This window comes from Pygoscelis adeliae, unplaced genomic scaffold (genome assembly GCF_000699105.1).
Source record: "Pygoscelis adeliae isolate BGI_AS28 unplaced genomic scaffold, ASM69910v1 Scaffold60, whole genome shotgun sequence".
NCBI lineage: Eukaryota > Metazoa > Chordata > Aves > Sphenisciformes > Spheniscidae > Pygoscelis > Pygoscelis adeliae.
Window position 1 is genome coordinate 2694341 of NW_008823954.1, and position 24052 is coordinate 2718392.

Here is a 24052-nt window from a genome sequence, read left to right on the forward strand (position 1 = left end):
TTTGAGAATCTCTGCGGGCTGCACTCGGTCGTCTTAGTCTCTAAACTGCCCATCATAGCACCTCAGCTCCTTCCTAGAAACCCAGCTATTCTTGCATGGTTTTTCCCATGTCAGAATAAAATGAATTGGAGAGGAGGGGGTCATGATGGCAACTTCAATGTTCCTAATCATTTAATATTTTCCTTCCAAGACACTGTGATAGCCACAATAGCCTTGATTCTGGCTTTCTATAAAGACTCTGAGAAGGATTTTCAGGGATATCAAACAGTGTAACTTTTTTAGACATTAAGAAAGCAGGGCCAAGAAACCCTATTTTGAATGACTGGCTACTTGATGTACCATGGCAATTGATCCTCTGGAGGCACTGTGGGCCTAGCTAGCCTCTGATGTCCCTTCTCAGCTACCCCTGCCAGAACTGCTCCGGAAGGACTGAGCCTGGGATTGACAGATGACATTTGCAACTTGAGAGGCCAGGGATGCTCAGAACATTATTCCAGGGCCACCAAGCTGCTTCCCTGCACAACCTCCACCATGCAAACTTCCTCTTCTTCAGTCACCAGCTACTGGTCTTGGTGGCAATGTCTGTGCATGGGATCCAGGAGCCACGAGGTTCCCATCCCAGCTCTCAGCCTTCCCCCTGCCCTGCCCAACAGACCCTAAAGAAACATGTAGCGTTGCCACCCTGGCTCAAGCTGTTTTCTAACACCACTATCATCCATGGCTGTTTTGTGTAGCCAGCTGAGGCAGCATAGTTTGGAGTGGGTCAGCCTCCCCTCTTCTGCAGGAGCTATTGGAAGAGCTGACTGCAAACAGATTTTCACTGCCCCGATGTGGACTGATGTCAAACAGTGCCCAATGAGAGCTGACAAGCTGACAGACCCGATCTGTCAATGGAGGATGAGGAGGGGGGGAAGAGAACGTCTCTTGCGCAAGCCTTCAAGAGACAGCAATTACACAGATGGGCCAGCAATGCTCTTGTAAGTGATACAAGTCCATATTTAATAGCCTATCAATTTCTGTGAAGGCAGACGCAGGCACAGGGGATACAGGGATAAGAAAACTTCAGTGCCAGGCACAAAGTAGCTCATAGGAGTCCAGCTTCCAGGGGCAGACTCCTGTTTGGTACTGTCTCTGACCAGTAAATAACCGGGGGTGGGCTGGCTGGGAGCCCCCACTGAGCTCAGAAGTAGAAGGTCTCTGGAACCAGACTTTGGGCCACAAGAATTTATTCTTTCCCCTTTTGACTCTTGCATCCTGTGTTGCAGAGTACTCCTGAAGAGTAATTGAGATGGTGAGGTCAGGAAGAAAATATTTGGGATTGGCTCCTTCTATTGGTGCATGGTTAGTTGTTGTATGCACAGTGAAGTGCTCTGGGCTGAGAACTGTCCTCTCAGGAGAGCAGTGTCCTCTGGGTACTGCCCTCATCTTTGATGAAGTCGAAGATGCAGCTTTGCTGGAGAAGGGAACTTGTGTCCTTTGGGTAGGGATCACAGTGTTGTCTCAGCTAGTGGGTCAGAATTAGGGCAGAGGGGGAGCCCTCACAGCTTTCTCCTGCCCATAGGGCATGGTACCTTGTCCAGGCTCCGAATCAGACCACATCTCACAGCTAGCTATGACCCAAACTTGAACTCATATGGGCCTACTACATTGCCCCAGTATCATCCCTCATATCAACCTACAGAACGACACCCATCACCTTACTTCAAGCTTTTAAATGGGCCCAGCCTGAATAGAAACAACCCTTGTGAGCTCACGTGTTTGAAGCTGGTCCCAACTGAACAGGCTTACCAGGATCTTCTCAATATAGATTTGGAAATCAGCACTGAGTTGGACTTGATTTATTGGTTGCTGCCCAATCTCAGTCCATGTGAAAAAACTAATCCCGTGCTGACTCTTTTTCACATTGACCAGTTTACTACTTAAGTCCATAACAGGTCATTATTATAATTTCCTTTTTCTTCTTCCAAAATGCATACTGGTTTCAGGTCCCACCAACAGTCCAGGTAGGAGCCTGGGCCAATATTGACAATTTTCACCCTGATGCTGAGCTCATGAAGATATCATTGTGGTAGGTTTGTATCAGACGAGTAGGAAGTTACGGAGCTCAGAAGAGTCAGTCAGCTGCTCTTCCTTCATCAGGAAAGTTGAGAAAAATTCTGCCACCGTCCATGCTCATTCCCTTTATCGCAGGTAGCATGACTAGTGGTGAGAGTATCTTAGAAGTGGTCTGCTGGTCTGCGCTTGGGCTCCAATCTCAGTAATAAGCAGAGCAGTGCAAAAGAATCACTTGGTGGTCCAGCAGAGCTGTGGTTGGGCTCTGTGCATGGAGCACAAGAGTAAGGATTTTTCTTCTGCTGTAGCATTGTCAGTGCAGGCTGTCTGCTTTCTTTCATCAGTGCAGATGATTTAGAGAGATGAATGGTCTGAGTGCAGAGCACTTTGGGATCCCAAAAGCCAAGCTACTGTTGCATTAAAAGTTAAGCTACTTTATTGGTGCTATACTATCAGTAGTAATCCAAACACATAGCTTAAAAGTATACAAACCAGGCCCTTTCTGTTTGGTCCATGTCCTTTCCTGTGGCAAAGTGGAAACTGGCATCTCCTTGCTTTATAACTGTCTGATTTGCAATCTTTGTCTCCTTCTTCCCCCACCCTCACAGCAGCCTGTCCTCATACTACTGATTCATTGTGCAATCAGATGGGTGATAACAGATGCTTCAGGAGAAGGGAATCTTCCTCCACAATTTGCTTAGCCAGTTGTGTGGTTGGAGTAGGAGTCAATTCCTTCCTGCCGTCTGCAGCCGTCTGCAGCCTGAAACGACTCATCCATCCCTTACCATCCTAGGGGTACAACTATAAATACTAGCAAGGGTTCACAGAAGTTGCCAGCCCTTTTTAAGTTCTTTCTCCAAAATCTGTCTTTGACTGCTTCTTACGGCAGCAAAAAGCTTCTGATGAAATACAGCGTGCAAAGGGGTGTGAATGGCTGATCGTTGCTTTCACCGAGCTGCCTGCCTTCCAAGTGTTGCAGAAGACGGTTAGAAGGGAGTATTAACTCATTTTCACAGTGTGCTTCATTTCCATTAGCAGAATCTCCTGTAATTTTTCACTTGGCCGCAACATGGTGGCATCTGTCATGTCTTAGAGATAGATTGGGACATTTGCTGTACTGAGTGGGATAGACACAGTCAAAAGGGACGTGCCCCTGTGCAAATGTGGACCCGGCAACTTTTAGTCAGACATAGCCCTTCTTCTTGCCTCAGTAGCTAAGTTTGCAGGGAAGCAACATTTCCATCTCGATTTCAGTGATTAGGAGTGACATCCTCTTTCTACAGCCATCTGGGGTGTGAAAACAAATACATCTGCGTGGTCCAAATTGATCCAGAAAGGTGGAAAGCAAACCAACGGCTATCAGAAAAATTATCCCTCTCTGCCTCGATCCTTCCCGCCTGCCCTGGTTGTTTCATTTGCTGATCCGTATTTCCTCCCACTCTTCAGCTGGGCCAAATTTGGCTCTGTCTGGTGGAGGTGAGGGTATCAGGAGTGTCATGGCTGGTGGGGAAGGAGGAGAGGAGCAGGGCTGGGGTTTGCGGGGATGGGGTACCCTTGGGGCTGGCCAGGTGATGGCTCCCACCCCCCAGCCCCTCCTGGGCCCCCCTCCAAGCCCATTTCTGGGTTCCTGACTGACTTTGACAGTTGGTTGCCGATGCAAGAGGGTTTCCATGGCAATGTACCAGTGCTGCTCACTCCCTCCTCGGCACTCTGCCTTCCTTTCCCTCCCTCTCCCTCTCCCTCTCCTCGCCCCCCTTCCCAGCCCTCCTGTTTCTCAAGCCTGTTGCCATGGAAAAGTCATAATCTACAGAATTTCAGACCCCACCCATCGGGGTTTTTTTTTGTGTGTGTTAAAAGTTTGCTTTTCAGTTTAATGTGTGCGTAGGGGAGGCTCCATCTGCCTCTTCGAAACCTTGTCCTTGGGCAAGAGGGAAGTCTCTGTCTCGGACTCATAGGTTCTCCTGGAGCGAGGGTGGTGGGAAGCTGCAGAGGGGAGCTCCAGCTGATGGGAACCCCGGCAGGGTTATGGCTTTGAGAAGTGCTTACGTGACACTGGAGGTTATGACCGTTTTTTTGAAGGGACCGTGTTGTTTGGAGTCTGGAGTCTGAATCAATGACGTTTAAGAGCCTAAGACATGTTGGAGAAAAAGGAGGAGTGAGAGATTTCTGAAAGATGCCTCCTCTGGAGGCTGTTTTTTCTGAAGTGATCATAGTGACTGCTGCCAACAGAAAAGGGTGCAGACAACTCATACGCTGCCACAATATGTGCACAGCAAGAGCTGCGGAAATGATGCAGCCGAAGGTAGTGAATGAGACCAGAACTAGAGCCCACATTATCCCACCTCGTCCTCATGCTAATTCCCAAGCTCTCAGGGTATATGTCCACACTGTCAGGACTTGTGTGTGAGGTTTGTGGGTTACATTTTAGTTTGTTAGCTTAAACACCAATTAAAAGTGAAATCAGTTAAGTTTCTGCTCAAATTAAACAAACTCACCTGGATATCTCTGAAAAGCACTGGGCTACTCTGATAGCTTTGCTGCTCTGGGTAGCAGAGCTGGTTGAACTGGAGGGACCTGTGGTATGGTAATAGATGTGGGAATTGACCCTTTGCTGCACTCTCCATGTAAATGTTCTGGTCTCACTCCCAGCACACTTGCTGTTTCCATCTGCACTGTGTTCAGGCTTCCTACAGTGGGCACTGTGGCCTGGGATCCTCAGATGCATGTTGGAAAACCTTATTCATAGTATTGCTAGGTCCAAGGAGTCCTGGAAGTCTCCTGAGTAAAGAAATATTCTTGGGAGATTTCCCATTCTGACTGTTCAGGAGGGAGAAGGGAAAGGAATCAGAAAATATATCCCAAATTTGGACCTTATTTCTTACTGTACTTATTGTACAGACCTCCTGAGAGTCTTTTATTGGACATGATGTTAGCATCACACCTGAGGCTTCTTTAAACTGACCTTTTCCCGGAGAAGAAGCAGAGGAGTAATTCAAGATCAAATGCAGCTCTAGAGTAAAATGGCACATTTACTCCACTGGAGATGCAGCAACACAGGGTGAAGTTGACTCTTTCTCTTTTCTTGTTCAGGAAACATTAAGGATGCACGTTTTGTTTCTTTTTTATATAGACAACTACATTCAGGCGGCCCGCTGCAGACACCTAGCCTACGCATTGTAGTTACCTCTCCCCATTGTCTGTGTGTACCAGGCATCTGAGTCACTTGCTGCTCGCCTGGCCTCAGATGCAGTAATAGTCACAGAGTCTAAATTGGGCATGTGGAGTAGGTGATGAAGAATATAACCTGGAGTCTTTTCAGGCTGTTGGAAAAATTATCGATTTACAAAACCATGAAGTCACAGTGCTGGGTCATTGTAGCTCCTCTTCTTTTGCATGAATTCCTGGAAGGTGGTGGATTTTCAGCTGCCACAGACTGTGGTCTGTCCTACAGAAAGCCAAAAGCCTGATCTGTCAGCAATGCTCTATCTCTTTCCTTGTCGATATACCTTTACTCTGTTCTAGACGAACATAATTTCTTCCGTCCCATGCCCTGGGTTATTTGTCTCCTTCTGTCTTCAACCTCTTTTCTGACACTGCTGAGGAAGAAGCCTGAGTAGTCGCAGTGCCATGTTGGGCACCTGTCAGGTGGACCCCATCTGTATGTTCCACAGGGGCTCCTGAACCTGCAGCAGCAGAGAAAAAATCTTCAGTCACTACCAATCAGGGCTAGGAGTTGAACCGTTGACCAGAAGGCAAATATTTCCTTTCTTTTTGCACCTTTCAGGCCTCAGGGATGGATCCCAAAAGGTTTTCCAGAGCACTGTGTGAGAACGTAGGAGTGCACTGACCCTATCAGCAGACACAGTCGCCCTCCTTCGGCTTAGCAAGACCTTGTGTAGCCCCAGACATCACTCTCTCTTTTACCAAAAAGAACAGAGAGGGCGTGTAACTTTATTTAACAGAGCTTGGACTACAAACTACATCACAAAACACTCTACAAAGTTAATAATACAAGGCACAAGTCGGATGTGATATAAATGATGTAAATGTGTGAACTCTGAGTAGGACTTTGGCAGTGTTCCCAGCCGTGTTCAAAATGTACCCATGATATTTCTATCTCCCATATTGGGAACCCACTAGAGACAGGCAGAAAAGACTTAGGTTGAGTTTATTATCCATATTTATCATTCATTTCAGAATAGCATCTTCCTCCCACACTGATCCATCCTCACGGCTCCACATATGCACCCAGCTCAAAGCAGGAGGCTTCACGCTCTGACTTTTGGGGCAAGAGTTGAGAACGGTGAGATATGCCTGAAGCATTCAGTGTGTGTTGGGAAACCCAAAATAGATGGTGCAAGGGAATATGGATCCTGTAGCTACGCAGGTAGAGGCAATGAAAGGGGTTTGCACGCTGTCTAGTCATGGGACTTTGGGGCAGAAAGGAGGCATGCCTGAATGTAGGGACCCAGGTGAAAGACTGGAAGGAGATTCTTGGTATTTATCTCCCTTTTATATTTTCCCAGTGTTTGAAAAAGGGATGATGTCAGTGGAAGAAGGGCACAGCAGGGTTATGACTGTGACTGGGGTGGGGATAAGCAAAGGCTGGGGGCTGAGGATTTGCAGAGTAATTTTTGAGTTGGGACGTAGGGTCCAGGGAGCACCTGGATGGGGACATCTTGGCTTTCAGAGCCTTGTTGGCCCATAGTGGGAGCACAGAAAGTGCCAGTGGTTGTGTCGTTGAGCTGGCAGTGATGAAGGCAGTGGTGCCCCAGCAATGGCTGCATTGGAAGTGCTGATGAAGATGATGGCTGGCAATAGAAAGCCAATGGGAAGGATGGCAGAGATGGTAGTTTGGGTGGAGAAGCAGTGGCACAGGGAAGGGTGCTGGTGGTGAGAGGGTACTGATTGCAGCAAGTGTTAGAGTAGTGTTTGGAGTGCTAACTACAAGTGAAGACAAGGGTGGCTAATTACAGACATGATTTTGAAGAGGAAGAGGAGGCAGGCTCAAGGAGGAGTGGTGAGGTCTGCGATTATGGCACTTTGCAATGAAGAAGCTGCTGCTCAGTGTGGGGCTGCAAGGGGTTCAGCTCTGGTATTAACTGAAGCTGTGTTCTCCACGTGTGCCAGCTTGTGGCTTGCTTGCTTCTCTTTCTTTCTATCTCACTCTTCACTTTCTTTGCTGCTGCAACATTTTCCCTGTTTGCATGTAGTGTGGAAAGAAATGCGTTAATGGTTTCATGTAGAAAAAAAAAAGAAAAAGAAATCTTAAATTAGACACTACCCCACTGGTGATGGATCCTGTGCCCCTTGTCAGACAAATGCTAGCTGGGAGGTCTTCTCGGGAAGAATGAGGTTTTCCTAATGCTGCAAGGAAAAAAATCACAAGAAAGTTTAAAGGGGAGGGGGAACAAAACAAAACAAAAAAGAACCCTAATTGTTCTGAGACCTTCCTCAACCCAAGGAAGGGTTAATGCTTTAAATGCACTGTAATTTCAGCGGCACTAAAGAACACGTTTCCATGGAAACATCAACCCACGGAGGGAGAGAAAAAGGGAGAAGGGAGAGGGAGCAGCAGCGCAGAGAGAGAGAGAGCGGCTCCTCAGGCAAAGGAGGAGCAGCCTCCAGACCCCCCCACAGTTACCGATGGGAGTGATTATTTGTTTGTTTGTTTTACTCGATCTCCCCATGGAGGTGCGATAGGGAAGAGAAGAAAGTGATAGGGTGCCATCTTGGCCGAACCGCTACAGACCCAGGAAAATCCAGTCATACTTTTTGGACGAGTCTCCTTGCAGGCAATGGCTCTGCTCGTGTGAGCACTGTGAATTTGCTGCCCTTGCAAGTGCGTGCATGCTTTCAACACTTAATAGAAGTTGAATAACCCCCAAATCACTTGGGGTTTCTTGGTGCATTGAAAAAGTTAAGTTAGTCTGCTGTTTCAGAGAAGGTAGCAAAGGGATGTATTTGAATCTCTCCAGCTAGTTTAGCCTTGTCTGGCTTCTGGCAGCTGTGAGAGGGACTTCTCTGGCAGATTTGAGTGGTTTTCCACAAGCAAGAAATTCCTGAAAGCTCTAGAGGAAAATTGGTGTGCTCACCTGCTTGCTGGTCTTGAGTCCTAGGACAGAAACTGGAATGAGCTCTGGGTGAATACCGGGATGTCCTGATGGTTGACTCCCAGCACACCAGCCACCTTCAGAAGACCAAAGGGGCTGTTGACATGCACGTCTACTCAAACAGTTGTTTTAAGCTGTGGTCTCCTGCCATGTGGGTCCATGGGAGATTTCTAAGGGATGTGCAAAAATGATTAAGAAAAGTAAGGCTGTTGTCAGTGGGATTAAATTCACTGTATGGGGACAGTTGACAGAGCTTGAAAAACATCATCCTGGGTGAAAAATCAGTATGAAGAGCCTCATCTGAGTTCTGTTCTGTGACTGCTTGTCCTATCAATGTTTGTATGACTGTGCCCTAAGACAGATAAACAGATCTGAAGGACATCGCTTAACCTTTCAGTATTTGCCTGTTTCTAGTGGTATGGCTTCCATCAGTGACCTGTTAGGTGGATGCCAAGGCATAATTATGACCCATTGTCAGCTGTTCTGACAAATGTAATTTCCTGTGCTTTTACTGAGCCATGTAAGCAGATTTTTAGTCCTTTCAAGTGGGAGAAATACCTTGAAGACTAGTTTTACTTTGGAGAAAAGTGATGTGTTATCTTTTCCTAATGAATAAGGAAGGATGGAAAAACATAGAAATAAAAAATAATACTTTAAAAAAGTAATTGTCAGGGATTTATTAACTCAGTAAAGCTTTGCAGCTTGATCCAATTTTGGACTGAACATTTAGTTTTTATTTTAACCAGTTGCTGTAACAATTTTGACCTTAAAGCTTTTTTTCTATTAGTTATTTTCTATTACTTAAAGGTTTGGTGAGTCAGTTCAGAAGTATATTTGTTTTTATCAAAGCTTTTTGGATAAAAAAATACTTTCTGAGAATAGACTGATTTCCTATGAGATTTATAGATATTTCCAGCTTTAACCAGACTATGCTCTTAAAACACTTTTCCTTGTTTCTGTTTTATCTCCAGTAAGGCCAGAAGGTGTAGAGGTATATTCTCAAGCTAGTTAGGGCTGTGTCAATTTCCCAGCAAAAAATATAATTTTGGAAGAAAAGTTGTAAATCAAATATTTTGGGTTTAAAATGGAATATTTTGACATGGAAATCCTATTTGCTGTCTCTTGTGGTTAGGAGCATGGGAATTTTATATTCCTGTTTCTCCTTCATGAAAATTGCACAGACTAAATCTCCAGTGATATCCCTTCCTCTGTTGAGGTGATGCTGTTCCTTGTGTAGAACTCTTTCGGGGTGGCACATTAGAGATGTATTTTAACTGGGGCTCTTGTCCATAAAAGAAAGGGCAGGAGATGTCATGCAACAGACCAGACTGTATGGGAGCATGACAGTGCCAGAAGCTTTATTTTCTGTCCAATGTCATTACAGTTTTCAGATCTTATGGCTCTCTTTCTTTCTGACAAAATGTTGACCTCCTCATGAGAAAATGTCGTTGCCAAGTTCTTATCCCCCTTTCCCTTTTAAAAAGTGGTTTTGATAGGTAATTTTTCCTGGCTCTGGCATTTGTGAAAATAGGTCAGTCAGGATGTGTGTAAGAGTTTGGCTTTGGTTGGGTTTTCAAGATATTGCTGTGACCGACAGCAGATGGGGCAAAATGAAGATTTATCCATCTCTTTTTCCCATAAACAGGTCACCTCATCCTAATTTATACCTACGTTTCCTACAAGTGACCTAGCTGTCGCAGTCTGGCTTTGATACTGTGAGTGGCAGCCTGGCAAAGGGAGTGTAAAATGCCACTGGTCATGAATGGTAGCACCTCTTTCCCCCTTTCTGTCAAAGGCAATGACTGCATAGGACCAAGAGCAAATGGAAGATCAGGTCCTAGATGGTATTAGGTACATGGAAGAAAAAGTTATTGTGGAAACTCTGAAACTCACTGAGCAACCTTTCACCTAGGTGTCATTACTGTCATTTCTGCCCCAGCTTGGAGCTGACCCCATGTTCCCCGTCGAGGGGTAATTTGATGACCCTGTGCAACGAGTGCCCCCTCTGTCTGCTTCCTGACAGATACCTGTCTGTGCTGCAAAACCCTGTGCTGTGGTGCTTGAGTTTCCTTTTACATTTTCAGGAGGGAGGGTGGGGACTGCACAGGCTGTGGAAAGTGAGCTTCACTTCTCGTTCTCAGGAATGGTCCCGTCTCATTAGGATCAAGCAATGCGTGTAGGAAAGTGGCCCTGCCATTGCTCTGGCTCCCTACGTACTCTAAGGATAGATATATCCTCAGTCCCCAGGAACTGTCAGCTCATGAGTCTTTCTGAAATGATAAATTCATGGTAGATAAATAGAAGAAATGGGGAATAAAGTGGAAGTACCATTTTTTTATGATTAAGAGAGGGAGTGATGGAAAAGATTCATCCTTCCACTGTATATAGGAGCTGTCACTTGGAAGTCTCAGCACACATGTACATTGTTTTCAAAACAACTTTGCTGAATATGATGGAGAAACAGCAAGGACAGATCAGTAGAAATTTGTCTTCCATCAGAAATGGGTATTTCACAGGTCAGGATCAAACACCAAGAAAATTCATCTTCCTAGTGGTGAGGGGCCAGAATCTCAGCAGATCAAACAGTATCACTCCATAGATGACAGCTGAGTATCTCTGATTTATTCCAGCCCAGTATCTGCCCTCTTGTCTTTTAAAAAGGTGTGGACAGCAGGGAGAAACCAAATTAATCTCTTATATCTCTGTTATCTTGTAGCCTGAGGGATATTTCCTAATCTAGATGCTCTCCTAACCTCTTTGCTTAATGAAAACAATCTTGAGCTCTGTGCGTTTATCTAAGCCTGCTGGTCAGGCTGGTTCCCAGTAGTATAAAATGGCTGTAGCCTGGACAGATTTTCTGGTGCAGGATGCCTGCACAATTTGGAATTTTGTTGGTCTCTTTTCAACACTTGCTTTCTTTCTTGCAGTGCATCTCCCCAGATTCAGTGGTAACACTGACAGTGAGAGAGAAAGGAGCAAATGAAGAAGAGCGAGATACTGTTCCTTTAAGGTTTAATTTTCCTAGTCAATTGTTGCTTCTATTTTTTTCTTATCTTGTTTTGTTTTTGTTCTTCATGATAGCAGAAAGAACAGAGTCCATGCCCCTTGTTATGTAAAATCAGCTGCACTTGCGCCCTTTGCGTGGAATCCTCTCGCTGTAAATTGTACATGACACTGGACAGATGTTACACAGACACAGCCAGATGTGCCTGCCTTTCACAACTCCACAAGCCACTGGCACCGCAGCAGCAGGAGGCAGCGCAGGAGGCTGGGGCAGTGCAGAGCAGCGAGGGATGGGAGAGCCTCTGAAAGGCTCAGCCAGGGTCAGTACCAGCCATGGGGAAGTTTGATCAAAGGCCCAGGCAGAGCCCGTTCTCACCTTTTTGGGGGTGAGGAATGGGGTTTGATATCCCATGGAGACTGCCTTATCTCGAGAGACCTCATGCACTTGCGGCTGGGTCTGGATGGCTGTTGTGCATGTATAGGCTGTCCTCTGAGGCAGAGGCAGCCATGGAAATGTCAAGCAATGGTATGGAGAAAAAATATCTGTATTATTTTAAGCTTCCCATGGGTTTGGAGAATGGAGCTTTAAATCAGAAGTCGAAAGGATCAGCTGCAGTTTTCTCGTTAAAAAAAAAAATCTATACTATTTCAGTCTCTCAGACGAGAGCAGAAGCTATTAACAGCATAGTTAGTGCTGGTTAAACCTTCATTTGTCAATCACTTGCCACTTGAAGGTCAGAATTCCCATTTGTAGATAAATACACTGGTCCTAAACTCACTTTTCCCTGTCCTTTGAGTCCACCCACGTTTCTGTCTGTCCATCCTCATCCAGGAGCAGGCATGTGGGGCAGGCAGGACCTGCTGCAGGGCAGGACTGATGCACTCTGCAAAGGCTGTTTGCATCAGCCCAGGCTGGGCAGATCTTGCTGGCGCTGGGCGAGAGAACGTGATTTGGAGCTGCGGGCACTCGTGCTGAGATGCAGTAACATGGTCGTCTTTGCTCTCTCTTGGGCATGATGTGGGTCTGGGCAGGCAGCTACGCCTGTCCCTGGTACCTCTGGCTGGTGGGTTTTTAATGCTGTCTCTAGAGGAAAGAAAAAGGCTATTTCACTATGCAGATTCTGCATAGGTAGAAGGCCTTGCACTGCCTTCACCTCACTGCTGTTATGCTGCTGCACTGGCCTCAGTATTTCATGCTACAGTGAGTTTCCAAAGAGTTTGACGGTAGTCTGCATCCCCATCCCCTTATTCTGCATCGAACTCCACTTGCCTTTTACCTTGCAAATCCTCTCCAGTTGAGGTATCCCATAGCCTTTCCTTCCCCACCCTCCACCTAACACCCTGTTTTTCCCTTGTGCACTGAACTGCTGAGATGACTCCCCAGTGCTGATGGTGGAGAGGCTGTTGTATTTATATGGCCTATCTTATTCAGGGAAGCGGTTGATGTTAGGATAATCACACCATTTCAGACAGACCGCTGGTCACATTGGAGCGTAACAAGCACTGACAGGGTGCAGGGGAGTGTGTGTGTGTGTGTGCACACGTGAGGTAGGGAGTGAGATGGACTGAACCGGGGCATTGTCCAAATTTGCCTACCCAGTCAGCAGCTTCAGGAGGAGCTGATTCCCAGCAAGGCACTGGAGGCAGAAGTAGGAGTGGTTAGTGCTGATTTCAAATGCACCTCCTTCAGACCTGTCTCTGGGGCAGAGAAAAAATGTTAACACCTTCCCTGTCTCCCCCCAAGTCCCCTCCGCCTGCCGCATTTGCCTCTCCAGGCTTTCCCCATCACTAGCTTAAACCATTTAAAATGTCATCATCTCTCTACTGGTCCTAAATTGGCCATCTGATGTGGTTTTAATGCTCTATTTCCTATGCCAACCAGGCCTGGAAACACTCTCCATTAGCTTGCAGGGCTGTCAGCCTCACATCTAGGGCGGTTGATGTTACCTAATGGTCAGAGCACAGGATGGGGAGTCGGGTCCCCCCAAGTCTGACTTGCTTTGTGCCCAAGGTCATGTCACTTCCTTCTTTGTTCCTGTCTCCTTGTCCATACCACGGGGCTCACAATGTTAGCCTGTTTCCACAGTGTCGTGTGTGTTTTGCTCCCACGTGGCTGAGCTTGGGCATTGTGGCTGCTGCATCTCCACTGGGCTGGGGAAGGGCTTGACCCTTCTGTGCTTGCACCGAGCAGCTCCAGAAATGCCCACATAAGCAAAATTCTTTGCTGAAAGGTGTTTCTAGCAAATTAAATTAAATTGCCTGTGTCTGCCCCCGCCCCCTTTCTCTTTCTTTCTCCATCTTGGAGTCAAAACATCCAGGGAAACATGGATTAAGCCCTTTACAGGCAGAGTTTCATCTTGGGTTACCTCACCTGCATGCACAGCCTGCTGCCCTCACATTGTGCCCCTGTTGCAGCTGGTGGCTCAGTGCAGACATGCCAGGGAGTCTCCCAGCCCCCTGGTTGCCTGTTTGGGGACTGGAGTGTGTGTAGGCTGTAGGAAGGAAACAAATCCCCCTGGCCAGAGCAGGCAGCAGTAGTGCTGGCGTACCAGGGCAGCGCTGCTGCCAAAGGGGATGACTCTCGCTGCAGTAGTGATGGAGGGAAGAGCCACTCAAGTGTGGCTGCCTTGCAGCACGCTGCTGACTTGGCCTGCCAGGGAGTCCTTCAAGCCCTGACGCTTTGCCATGCAGGTGTCCCCTTGCCCAGCACGCCTGAGCAAGCCCCACAGTGCCCAGGGTGCCGCTTTTGCCCTGCATCCCCGTGTAGGCAACAGTATCCAGCAAGCCGCAGGAGTGCAGGGAAAGCTGGGGGGCAGCTGCTGCTTCTGCACTCCTCCTGCAAACTTTGGTAAACATATTGCTAATGGATTTGAGAGAAAACCCTCTGAAGAGTTATTGTGACAAATTTGGAGACTAATTTCAGTCATTAAGGTGCGAAGCGAGGGATTTTAGTGCCGCTTTAAGTGTAAATCTCAAGGCAGCTCCAAGGATTGGAGTCGCTGATGATCCCTCCTTGATTATTATTAGTGGTTCTAATCTTTCTGGCGGAAAATGAACAGAAGTGGCACCTTCTTGTGTCATATCTGTTGCTGATTTCTGTGAACTCTTCTTGTCAGGCTGTGCAAGGGAGATTCCCATAGTGGCATAATTCTCAGGTGGGAGGGGAAAGAGGGCTGAGAACTGTTTAATATTGCTGTTTGTTTAATTAGGTATTGGTAGTGCTTTCTAACTACTGACATATAAAGCTGCAACTCCCATCAGGCTAACAGCATCCTCATCTTCTTGGAGCCTTGCTGTGTCTTGACTCTGGTGGCCAGTGCAGAGAAGTCATGAAATGGGTACAGCTGTAATCTTGGTCCACTGGAAAGTCTTTCCCACCACCAGAACCTTACATAGGTCTGGTAGGCTGCACATACCCGGCGATGGTCTGTGCCTGGCATTCCTCAGTACCAGAGCAATGCAAACGGCTGGGAAAGAAACACCAGAAAAAGAGCATGTGTGGTCCTGACATGGGATCTTTTACACCACTGCAAACAATTGCATGGCTAAGATTTTCCATGCGGCTGATGTTTTGGGGTTCTCTTAGTGTTTGGGTGCTGAATGGGTCTGGCTTTGGAAAGTAACCAATAGTCTGCCTTTGAAAATTGTCCTGTTGCAAATGTTTCACGCTGGGCTCCCTTATGGCTGTGTTTCCTATGCTGTGCATGTCCCCTAAAGGTCACAACATGGAGCAAGTATGGAATTTCCTTTAGAAGTGAACGTAATTGCTGATTGCACTTTGTAATGGGAAGTTAGTGGATGAGTTTGGTTGATTAATGGAGTTAGGACAAAAAAGTTTGTGAAAAGGAAGAAGCTAAAATAATGACCTGCTTTTTTATTTGTTTGAAGAAGTTTCCCTGTTACCAATGCTTTCATTAAATTAGCAGGGAGTTCTCTGTGTGCAGATAGTGGGAAAGTGTGAATCCACTGAAAGAACAGATTTTTTTTTCTTTTTTTCTTGAAATTGGTTCAAATAGAGTTCAGAAGGGACAAACTGAAGCCGAATATCAGGATATGTTTCCTGGTGTCATGGTGTAATAGAGCAGAAGAATCTCTCACATCTGTAATGGAAATGTTGCTTGTGTAATTTATAGAACTGGGCAAAGCATGGGAGGGCAGAGTCCTGGGGCTGGCTCTGCAGGCAGCTTGGTCACCTCTGCCTCTCACGGTGACATGATGCTACTGGTGCCAGAGCAGGTGTATAAAGGCAAAATCTACTTCATGCAACAGGATTGTGAATTGAAGTGAAATATATGAACAGGGGAAACTGTCAGAGTGCCACGGAGATGTCATATAAGCCACTGAACTGTGAAATATGTATTTGCCTCCTCCTCTTCCCCACAGTGTCATTCTGGATGGCATGACAGTTAAGAAAACAATAGACTTGATTCTCATTTACAGCAACACCACTTTAACACGCTTTCACGATGCAGCAAGGCCTCGAAATGAGTGTAGCTGTAATCTTGGTCCACTTAAAGGTCTTCCCCACTGCCAGAGCTGAGTGAAGAGGCCTTAGGATAAATAAGATTGAAGCCTGGACTGTTTAATAGTCCATTTGTACAGCTGACAGGGGATGCCCCAAAGGGGAGTGCCTTGCACAGAAGTGACGGGGCCTTTCCAGACAAAGAGAATCATTAATGTTGGCTGCAGGGATTTGCGGGGCTGATCGCCCTTTAGTTTGATCTTGCTGGATATAAAGCATGGCTCTGTCCCTAGGGAAAAGGACTTTCACTGGACTATCTCAACATCCACTGTCCCTATTCCTAAGCTGCTTCAGAGGATTGCTTTGGGCCCTGTGAGGCGTGCTGGCTCTGATAGGGATGGATCTTCTCACAGGTGTGCTGCTCCTTCATCTGCTCCCTGCAGCTTCCCTTATCATTGCCTGGATGTTTGGGCTGGGAAGAGGCTGTCTCCACTGCTTCACCTGTAGGCTATTGCTGTCCTCAAATGAAATGTGAAACCCCCTTTGGAAAGTGAGCAGTGTAGGCTGTGGAGCATGTTTACATAAATAATTGCTATGGATCCCTCTGCCCTTTGGGGTAAGGGGAAATCAAGGACCATGGGAACACGTGTGTGCAAGTGACTCTCAGTCGTACTTTCAGGAATTCATTGAGAGCCAACGTGGGACATCGCTTCCCTATCCCAGTCACAAAATGGGGGCAATTGCCTTGCCTTGCCTGATTGTCCAAGTTCCTGGAGTAATTGTCCTGCTTCTCCCACCCCTTTCCTCTTAGATTTTCCTTTGCTGTCCCCAGCTTCATAACACTGTTTGCACTGTGCTCCTACCATCCTGGTGTAAGCTACAGGGCGGGGGGCAGGCTCTCATTTCAGGTTTGGTTCCTAAGTGTTAACATTCTCCTTGCTCTTTTCTCTCTCCTGCAGGTACCTGATCAATGTCACCTTTGAAGGCAGGAATTTGTCATTCAGTGAGGATGGATACCAGATGCATCCCAAGCTGGTGATCATCCTTCTGACCAAGGAGAGGAAGTGGGAGAGGGTAGGACACGTTTGCTAATTCTCAAACTGTGTCAGGGAGGAGGAGGATGGGGGAAGGCTCCAGGCGAATAATCCCCCCCACCTTTCTGTACTTCTTATCAAGGGCTAGCAATCTCCTCCTTGCATCCTGGACCACTGGTATCTCCAATACCCAGGCTGCTGTCTTCTCCATGCAGGATGCCATTACATTCTTCCATTAGCGTGCATAAAAAATTCATCAGCTTCCTTTCTGTAACCTCTGAACATAAGTTCACCTGCCTTTCAGAGAAGATACTTCTTCTGTGCCATGGGTTTCAATGACAGAGACAGAAAATATTTCTCTGCATGGCTTGGAGGCAGTGAAGTTCTGTATGCTAAATGACTGTGATTGAGCTACAGCCACAGTTAGTAATATATGCCAGTGTTAACTGTGTTTGATATATCTGGCCGCTGTCATTTGCAATGGGATGGTACATTAAGTAAGATGTATACGTGAGATCGCATCAAGTTGTTCAAAGATCCAAATTTGCATATTTCTGAATAATTCGCATGTAACCCAAAGCACCGTTTTAGAAATGGTGTGGATTTCTGTGTTAGTGCAAAGCTTTGGTTCATTTTACCTCCCACATAAATGTTAGTGGTCCAGGCTCAGAACAAGCACTCTCAAAGGGTTTGAATTGAAGTAGAGGGGGTAGTTTGCGGGCTGCGAAAATAAGATATAAAAAAGTGATGGGGGTGAGAAGTCAGAGCAAAAGTGAGGAGAATTCAGCAGAGCACTCAATAGATATGAAGCAGAGCTCAATCTGGATGTGATCATGTGTATGGCTTAGAAAAATGTCCCTTTGCCCCGCCAGGCAGAGAAAGCCTTCTCTCCTTGGCTGCTTCTTCCCTACATGGACTTGCAGGTGGCCTGCATGGCCAAAGCCAGGAAGAAATTCATGGGGAAATGAGAATGAAATAGAGGGTTTTCTGGAGAAGTGCATTCAGAAGAGGGCTGGAGGAACAACTTCTGAAGGTGGCAGAAGAGCCATCGTAATGCTCTTCTGAAGGTCTCTCAGTAGTTGCAGGAGTTTGGGAGGAGGGTGAAAGGCCCCAGCTTGTGCCTGGTTTCCAGGAAGACCCGTCTACCTCATGGTCTTGGCACTGTGCAGACCAGATGGTCTGGGAGAGTCAGCAGAGGTCTCAGTGGGACAGGAGCATGAGGAAATGTATGTCATGGCATCAGCATGTGTGGACAACCCTTAGATGTGTTTGGAGGCAGGCTGGCTGCTCAGGGGGTGGGCAGGCAAGGATCGGGCTGCAGAGACCTCACGTCAAGCTCTGCCCATCACACAGCTTCACTAAAGTCCACCAGGCAAAGTCCAGGAGAATTTGTTCCTAGCTGGCACCAGATTTGTTCTCACAGAGGAAAACTCAATTGTCAGAGCAGAAAAATGAGGCAGTAGCGGCATGAATCCTGCTAGGGATTATTAGCAGGGCCAGCTGCAGGGAATCTGTTGCTGGCATGCTCTGCAGGCTCTGGGGAGGCACAGCTAAACGCAGTCCTGTTTTTATCCTGCTTCTCACACACATTACCCTGTTACACCCTCAGTGAGGGCTCAGGGGCTTCCATTAGTGGAAAGAGGGTTCGTTCAGTCTCTGAGAGCGTATCCGTGGTCTCTCAGATGAACCAGACAATTAGTGGAAGGGATGCTGGTGAGCTGGAGTTTTGGGTTTAGACCTGGGATCTACCTGAGCCTTGCTGTCTGTGGGGACCACTTGGCATCCATTAAACCAGAACAGTTCTTCATTTCATAGGCGCTGGGGCTGGATTGAAATGAAGCTATGATGAACTATGATATTAGTGGTATGAAAAACCCATAATGCTTCCTGAACACAAATGTTTTACCTTGAAGTGGGTGTCTCGCTTAGTGGGAAGATCAGATTATTATAATCAAACTCTGAGCTCTTTGAATTTTACACTGACATGTTCTTCCTGGAAAATGCCAAAGTCATCTCCACCATGCTCTGATCACAGACAAATACCTTTCATACCTGGAACCTCATACTCTTTTTCTTAATTTTCTCCATTCAGCGGAAATGCAAACATTAAAATATAAGGGTGAAACAGAGCTCTTTGTGGCAAAGATCATAATTTTGTTTCGTGTTTGCAGAGAGTCAGGGAAAGCAGAGTGCTGGCCCTTAATAGCAGCTCCCAGGCAATGCCACAATACAGTCCATAAATTATTCATATATTATTAGCACACAATCCCAATACCTTTGTAAGTGCATTGCTTTGCAGTGTAAAATCATCCAAACCCTCACAAATTTTTGCTAAATTAGCAAGGTGCTTTGTCCTGGTAACTTCCAGGCAATATATAGAAGAAACTGTGCAAAGCACAGAAGAGTTTCCAAGTCAAACACTCAGGCGGTAGGAGACGAGAGATGAAAGGCTGCATGGGAAACACTGATTCAGTCCACTTGTGTGTGTTCACTATAGCTCAGTCTTTAATTACATCGCTGCGCACTTTTATCCATAATCAGATGCTGTGCCTGGAAGGAATATCAAGAGGTCATTTAGTCCCTCCCTGTGCCCAACGGAGGGATCAACTAGGCTGAAATTATTCCTGACAGATGTTTGTCTCACCTGTTCTGGGAGTCCTTTGATGCTAGAAACTCCATGAAATCCTGAGGCAATCTCTTCCATGTCTTCTTTCTCCTTATCCTGGAAAGTTTTTCTAATGTCTAACCTAGATTTCCCCGACTGCAGTTTAAGCCCATTACTACTTGGCATCTGCCTATTGGACACAGAAAATTGTTTATTCTCTTCCTCTTTTTATCTTCCCTATGTATGTTTGAAGGCTTCTATCATGTTGTCTCCCAGTCGTCTCTGCTGTAGATTAAACAAGAATTTGTTCAGTCTCTCCTGGTAGGTCATGTTTTCTAGTCTCCTGACCATTTTTATTAGTCTCCTCTGGATTTAGTGACACAGTTTTCTGCTCTGTACAGCTTGGTGCAGTTGATTTTTGAAAGATGGCAAACAGATTGTGAGGAGTACGTCTCATGGGGTATATATATATATAAAAAGAAATGTTTTAAAACAGGTGCGAAGCCTTCCATTTTCTGAGCAGCAAAGGTGCAGACAGTGACTGAACTGTTTCGGGATTTCAGGTCTATGAATTTTTTTGAGATTTTGATTTTCATCCCAATTTGGGAAGAAATATCTTCAAAATCTCACCAGTTATTTCAGAACAGGAATTCATTTTCCAGAAGAGCTACAGCTGTCCCCAGACTCTAATAATGATAAACCTCCTCCTGCATCCTTCAGACAGACTGAAGCCTTGTAGGACTGACAATCATGAAGGAACACATAGAGCAACCACTTTCTGGAAAGAGGCATAGCCTGAGCTCTTCTGCTCTTGTAGCCATGAGTAATAATACCTCTTGTGATAAGCAAATGTGCTGCATGTCATTCACTTCTCTGTTCTCTGCTCCTTAGGGGCAGAATGCTGCATGCCTTCCCTCACTACCTTTTAATTGGTTAGTTAGTAGAGCTCTTTGCTTCACCGGCCGGACAGCCTAGGTGTGTTTTGGGTGCCTAGATGCCCCTGTTGTATTTATCATAGAGGGGCAGGTATGCAGATGGAGGTGGTGAAGGAGGTCCACCCTTATGCCCCATGAAGGGCCCTGCCTCAATGCAGCAATGAGCTGGGGCCAGAGGTCTTGCAAGGTGAGCCAGAAGCTCGGTACTACACTAGGTTTTGTGTCTGTGGGTTGTGACGTTTTGTGTGGGAAGAGTTTTCACCCAGGCTTTTTCTTTACTTTACTGGTTGCCTTTCTCCTCTGCTTTCCTATAATCCCACATATGATGAGGACTTATTTCTGTGTTCATGATCCCTTCATGAGAGCTGGCAAGTGCTGCTGTCCAGCTCTTGCTCACATCCACCTTCTCTGCTGAGGCAGGGCACAGCAGTCCTGTCCCATTAGCTCCCAGCTCCTCCTGCCTGCTGCCTCACTTTCCCCCAGCAAACCTGGGGATCTTATTATCTCTGAGGCCCTCTTTGGGATTCTCTCTCTACTTTAATTGCCAGTGAGCTTTGCATCACTTCTACCACTAGGTTGTTCTCTGCCTCTCCCTTTTGCTGATGCTTCTCTGCCTTTTCCCTTAGGTATATCACTGGGGATTCAGAGCACCTTTCCATGTGGCTCATGACAGCAACCTCTTGTGCCATCCCACAGAGCCCTTTGATTCGCAGGCTCCCTGGGACGTCTCTTACCATGTACCCTTCAGTAACTCCTACTCCTGGCTGGACAAGCAAAGCCCCAGGTGATGGGTTTGGTCAGGGTGCCACTACAAGCCATCTTAGAGGAGGACAGACAGGAAACTTATGCTGAAAGATTCATTCTCCCTGCTGCATGTGCTAATTCTCTGCCCCTATCAACCCTCACCCCCCTCAGCAGATAAGATGCTTGCCTGCTGCTCCTATAATTATCAGTGTTTGACTTTTGAACTTTTGAAAATCAATTAGCAGCATCTGTTCTGTTTCCTCTAGCCGTCGGTGTGGTCATGATTGCAAATTCACAGACAGGCTGCTCTTAGTGTGTTCCCCTACACCATTGCACACATTAGTGCTTCCTGGAAATGGGGCCATTTGCTGTGACATGCTGTCAGCTGCCTCAGTGACTGTAGACTTCCAGTGCTTCCTAATGCTTCAATAGGGTGAAAAATGGTCCCACTACTTGCTGCCACATGTGCTTTCCAGAGATGTGTTCAGCCTGGATCGTAGCCCACATAAGGTGAATTCGCGAACTTGTGTTACCCTGTCCCCTGCTTGGGACAGAGCAGTGTTATGTTGGGAAGGGTTCCTTCGGGATGTGAGAGGGAGCTACAGAAAGGAAAGAAGGACTTAGAAAATAAAAATGGAAAACTTTTGTTTGTTTTATCTAAAAAAGGTTTGCTTTATCTAAAAAAAGAGTAAGGGGAACAAGATAAGTCTTTGGCCATTTAAAACATTGTTGAAAAAAGGACATTATGGTCAGTTGCTTTTCATGTCCACAGTAAGCAGAAAGAAGACATCTTGCTAAATTTTCAAGCAGAAATATTTCAGTTAGATATGTAGGGATCTGTCTAATTGTTCGCATGGTGAGACATGGTGAGGCTCATTTGCTGGTGAGGCTCATTTGCTGGAGGACACATAGAAAAATATCCAGCAGCACGGGGTTTAAATCTATCTTGTCCTGCCTCAGTGCTGGTGGATGCAGTAAGTGATCTCTTGTGGTTCTCTGCCAGCCTACATTTCTGTGATTAGATGAACAAGATGAACCTGGACAGTGTCTCACGAGAGACAGCTTATTCGATAGGAAAGAAAAACTGGGTTATGGACAAGCTGATCAGCAAAAACTTCAAGCCTCGTCCAGTGAGGACATAATTTCTGCAAGCTTCTACTATGTACCTTCTGTATGAGCAGGCAGTTGGCGCATGAATGCTATTGTGGATGGCTGCAAACAAAAGCCCTTATGGAGGCACTTGTCACCTCCTGCAGTCTGCAGCTTTGGAGGGCTGATGAACACCACAGAGATGCTGAAGAGGCTGTAGCTTTTGATGATGATGCAGCCTTCAGGCCTGGTCTCAAGTCTTTCTGTGCATTAAAAGAAATATTAACTGTCATTTCTTTGTGTGCTTCAATGTCCCAGTGGCAGAAATAACAGGGGAGGGGAGAAGAGGACTGAAAATCTGATCAGTATTCTTGGCTTTTAGTAAGGGTCTGTGTCGTACTGGCCGCTCCCTGAAGAACCAATATGAATCATGTACCAGTTACATTGCCTAGCAGAGGGAAGGATTTAGATTTTTTTATTTCATTTTCTGAAGAAGGCTCTTTAAAAATAAGAGAGGAACAAGAATGTAGGATTGTGAGGTGAAAACTGCGGCTGTACAAATCCAAGCATCTTCTCTGAATGCCTTCCCCTGCCTTTGGAACAATGACTAGATCGTTTGAGACAGTTTCCTCCTTGTGTTGTCTGGTGCCCACCTGAGCAAACCTTTCTGATCACTTACACATGCATGCACAGGTGTGCTTGCCTCCCTGGGGTAGAAGTTACTGCCTTTGGTCAGGTTCTGCTCTGTGTGTGGAGTTTTGGCGCCTTGACAGCATGTCCAGGGACTTCGGAGAGGAAATGTTTTTTATCCCACCGACTCTTTTTATGGTGAGACAAGATTGGATTGTTTTTGCCAATCAGTCTTGTTTTGCTAATTTCCCTGTGTACATGGGGATTTATGACTCATTGTCCCTGAGGAGAAATGGCATAGGAGTTTGTTTAAACCTACTCAGAGTTAGTGACTGATTCTGTTCCCATAGAACCAGTTTTTAGAAGGATATAGCTTCACTTAGGGCAGATGAACCGTTCTGAATTTAAGCACGTATGGCTGAAATTAGAATGGGAGTCTGTAAATGCCTGTCCCCCCTTATTTGTAAGGTGTTCTTTCTGGACATTTCTCTAAGAGACTGTAATTTCCTGAGTCCCTTGCTTCTCATTAGACAGCAGACTTGCATCAAAGAATGCATATTTTATGGATAGCCCACTCCCAAGTGAGTGTCCCTTAGATACCTGATCTAGGTCACATCTGATGGCTCTGTTGATGACCCTGATTCAATCAGACAACCAGATGGCTTTATTTGTGCACCTATCCTGCACCCACTGTCAGGATTTGGTCTGGCTTCTCACAGTTGTACAGGATTTAACTGTATGTATTTTTGGCTAGTTATGGCCATGTTAATCTTACACTGACTCCTAAGAAGGGCAGATGCAAGTGCCACACAAAGCTTTCCTTATCAGGTGATAAATGGAACAATCTTTCTGAAAAAGCCTCCTACGTAAATCTTGTAGACATGCTGATCAAATGGTATCTTTGCTGACTGATCGTATCGGACCATAGGATTAGATTACTGCATCCTGCAATAATGAGCTAGTCCATCTCTTTGACCAAAGAGGACACTAGCTGGGTCTCTCCTCCTAACCACTGGATATTATGTCAGTGTAAGCTGTTTGCTCTCTCTGCCTCTTGCTGAAGCAGTTCCTGACTTTGTTTGCTTGAATTTTGGAGTGTATTTGTATGATTCATGAGCCTGCAGAAAAATATTCTGGCTCTTCTCCACCAGGCCCTACTCCTTGGCTACGAGAGGGAATTCTTACATTGAAACAATGACAGCTTCTTGGAGAGACATTGTCCTCTAATGCAAATCAGATATTGGAAAATCTGGAGATCTTTATTAAGCCCAGGCCATAGTTAGAATGCCTCCTACCATTTCCGTGATAGTGTAGCTGATGAGGGTGATAGTAGCCATCTGACCTTTACTGGGGTTGCCAACCTGACTCCTTAGACAGGGCAACCC

The 24052-nt window shown here is 46.1% G+C and overlaps 1 protein-coding gene across 1 annotated transcript in view; it reads left to right on the plus strand.

Moving 5' to 3' along the window:
- GRIN2B (glutamate receptor, ionotropic, N-methyl D-aspartate 2B) overlaps nt 1–24052 on the plus strand; it is a 206735-nt gene that overhangs the window by 113244 nt on the left and 69439 nt on the right. The window contains exon 4 of the mRNA XM_009322194.1: nt 16590–16704. Within this exon, the coding sequence (XP_009320469.1) occupies nt 16590–16704 (115 nt within the window). The remainder of the gene's footprint in view (nt 1–16589; nt 16705–24052) is intronic.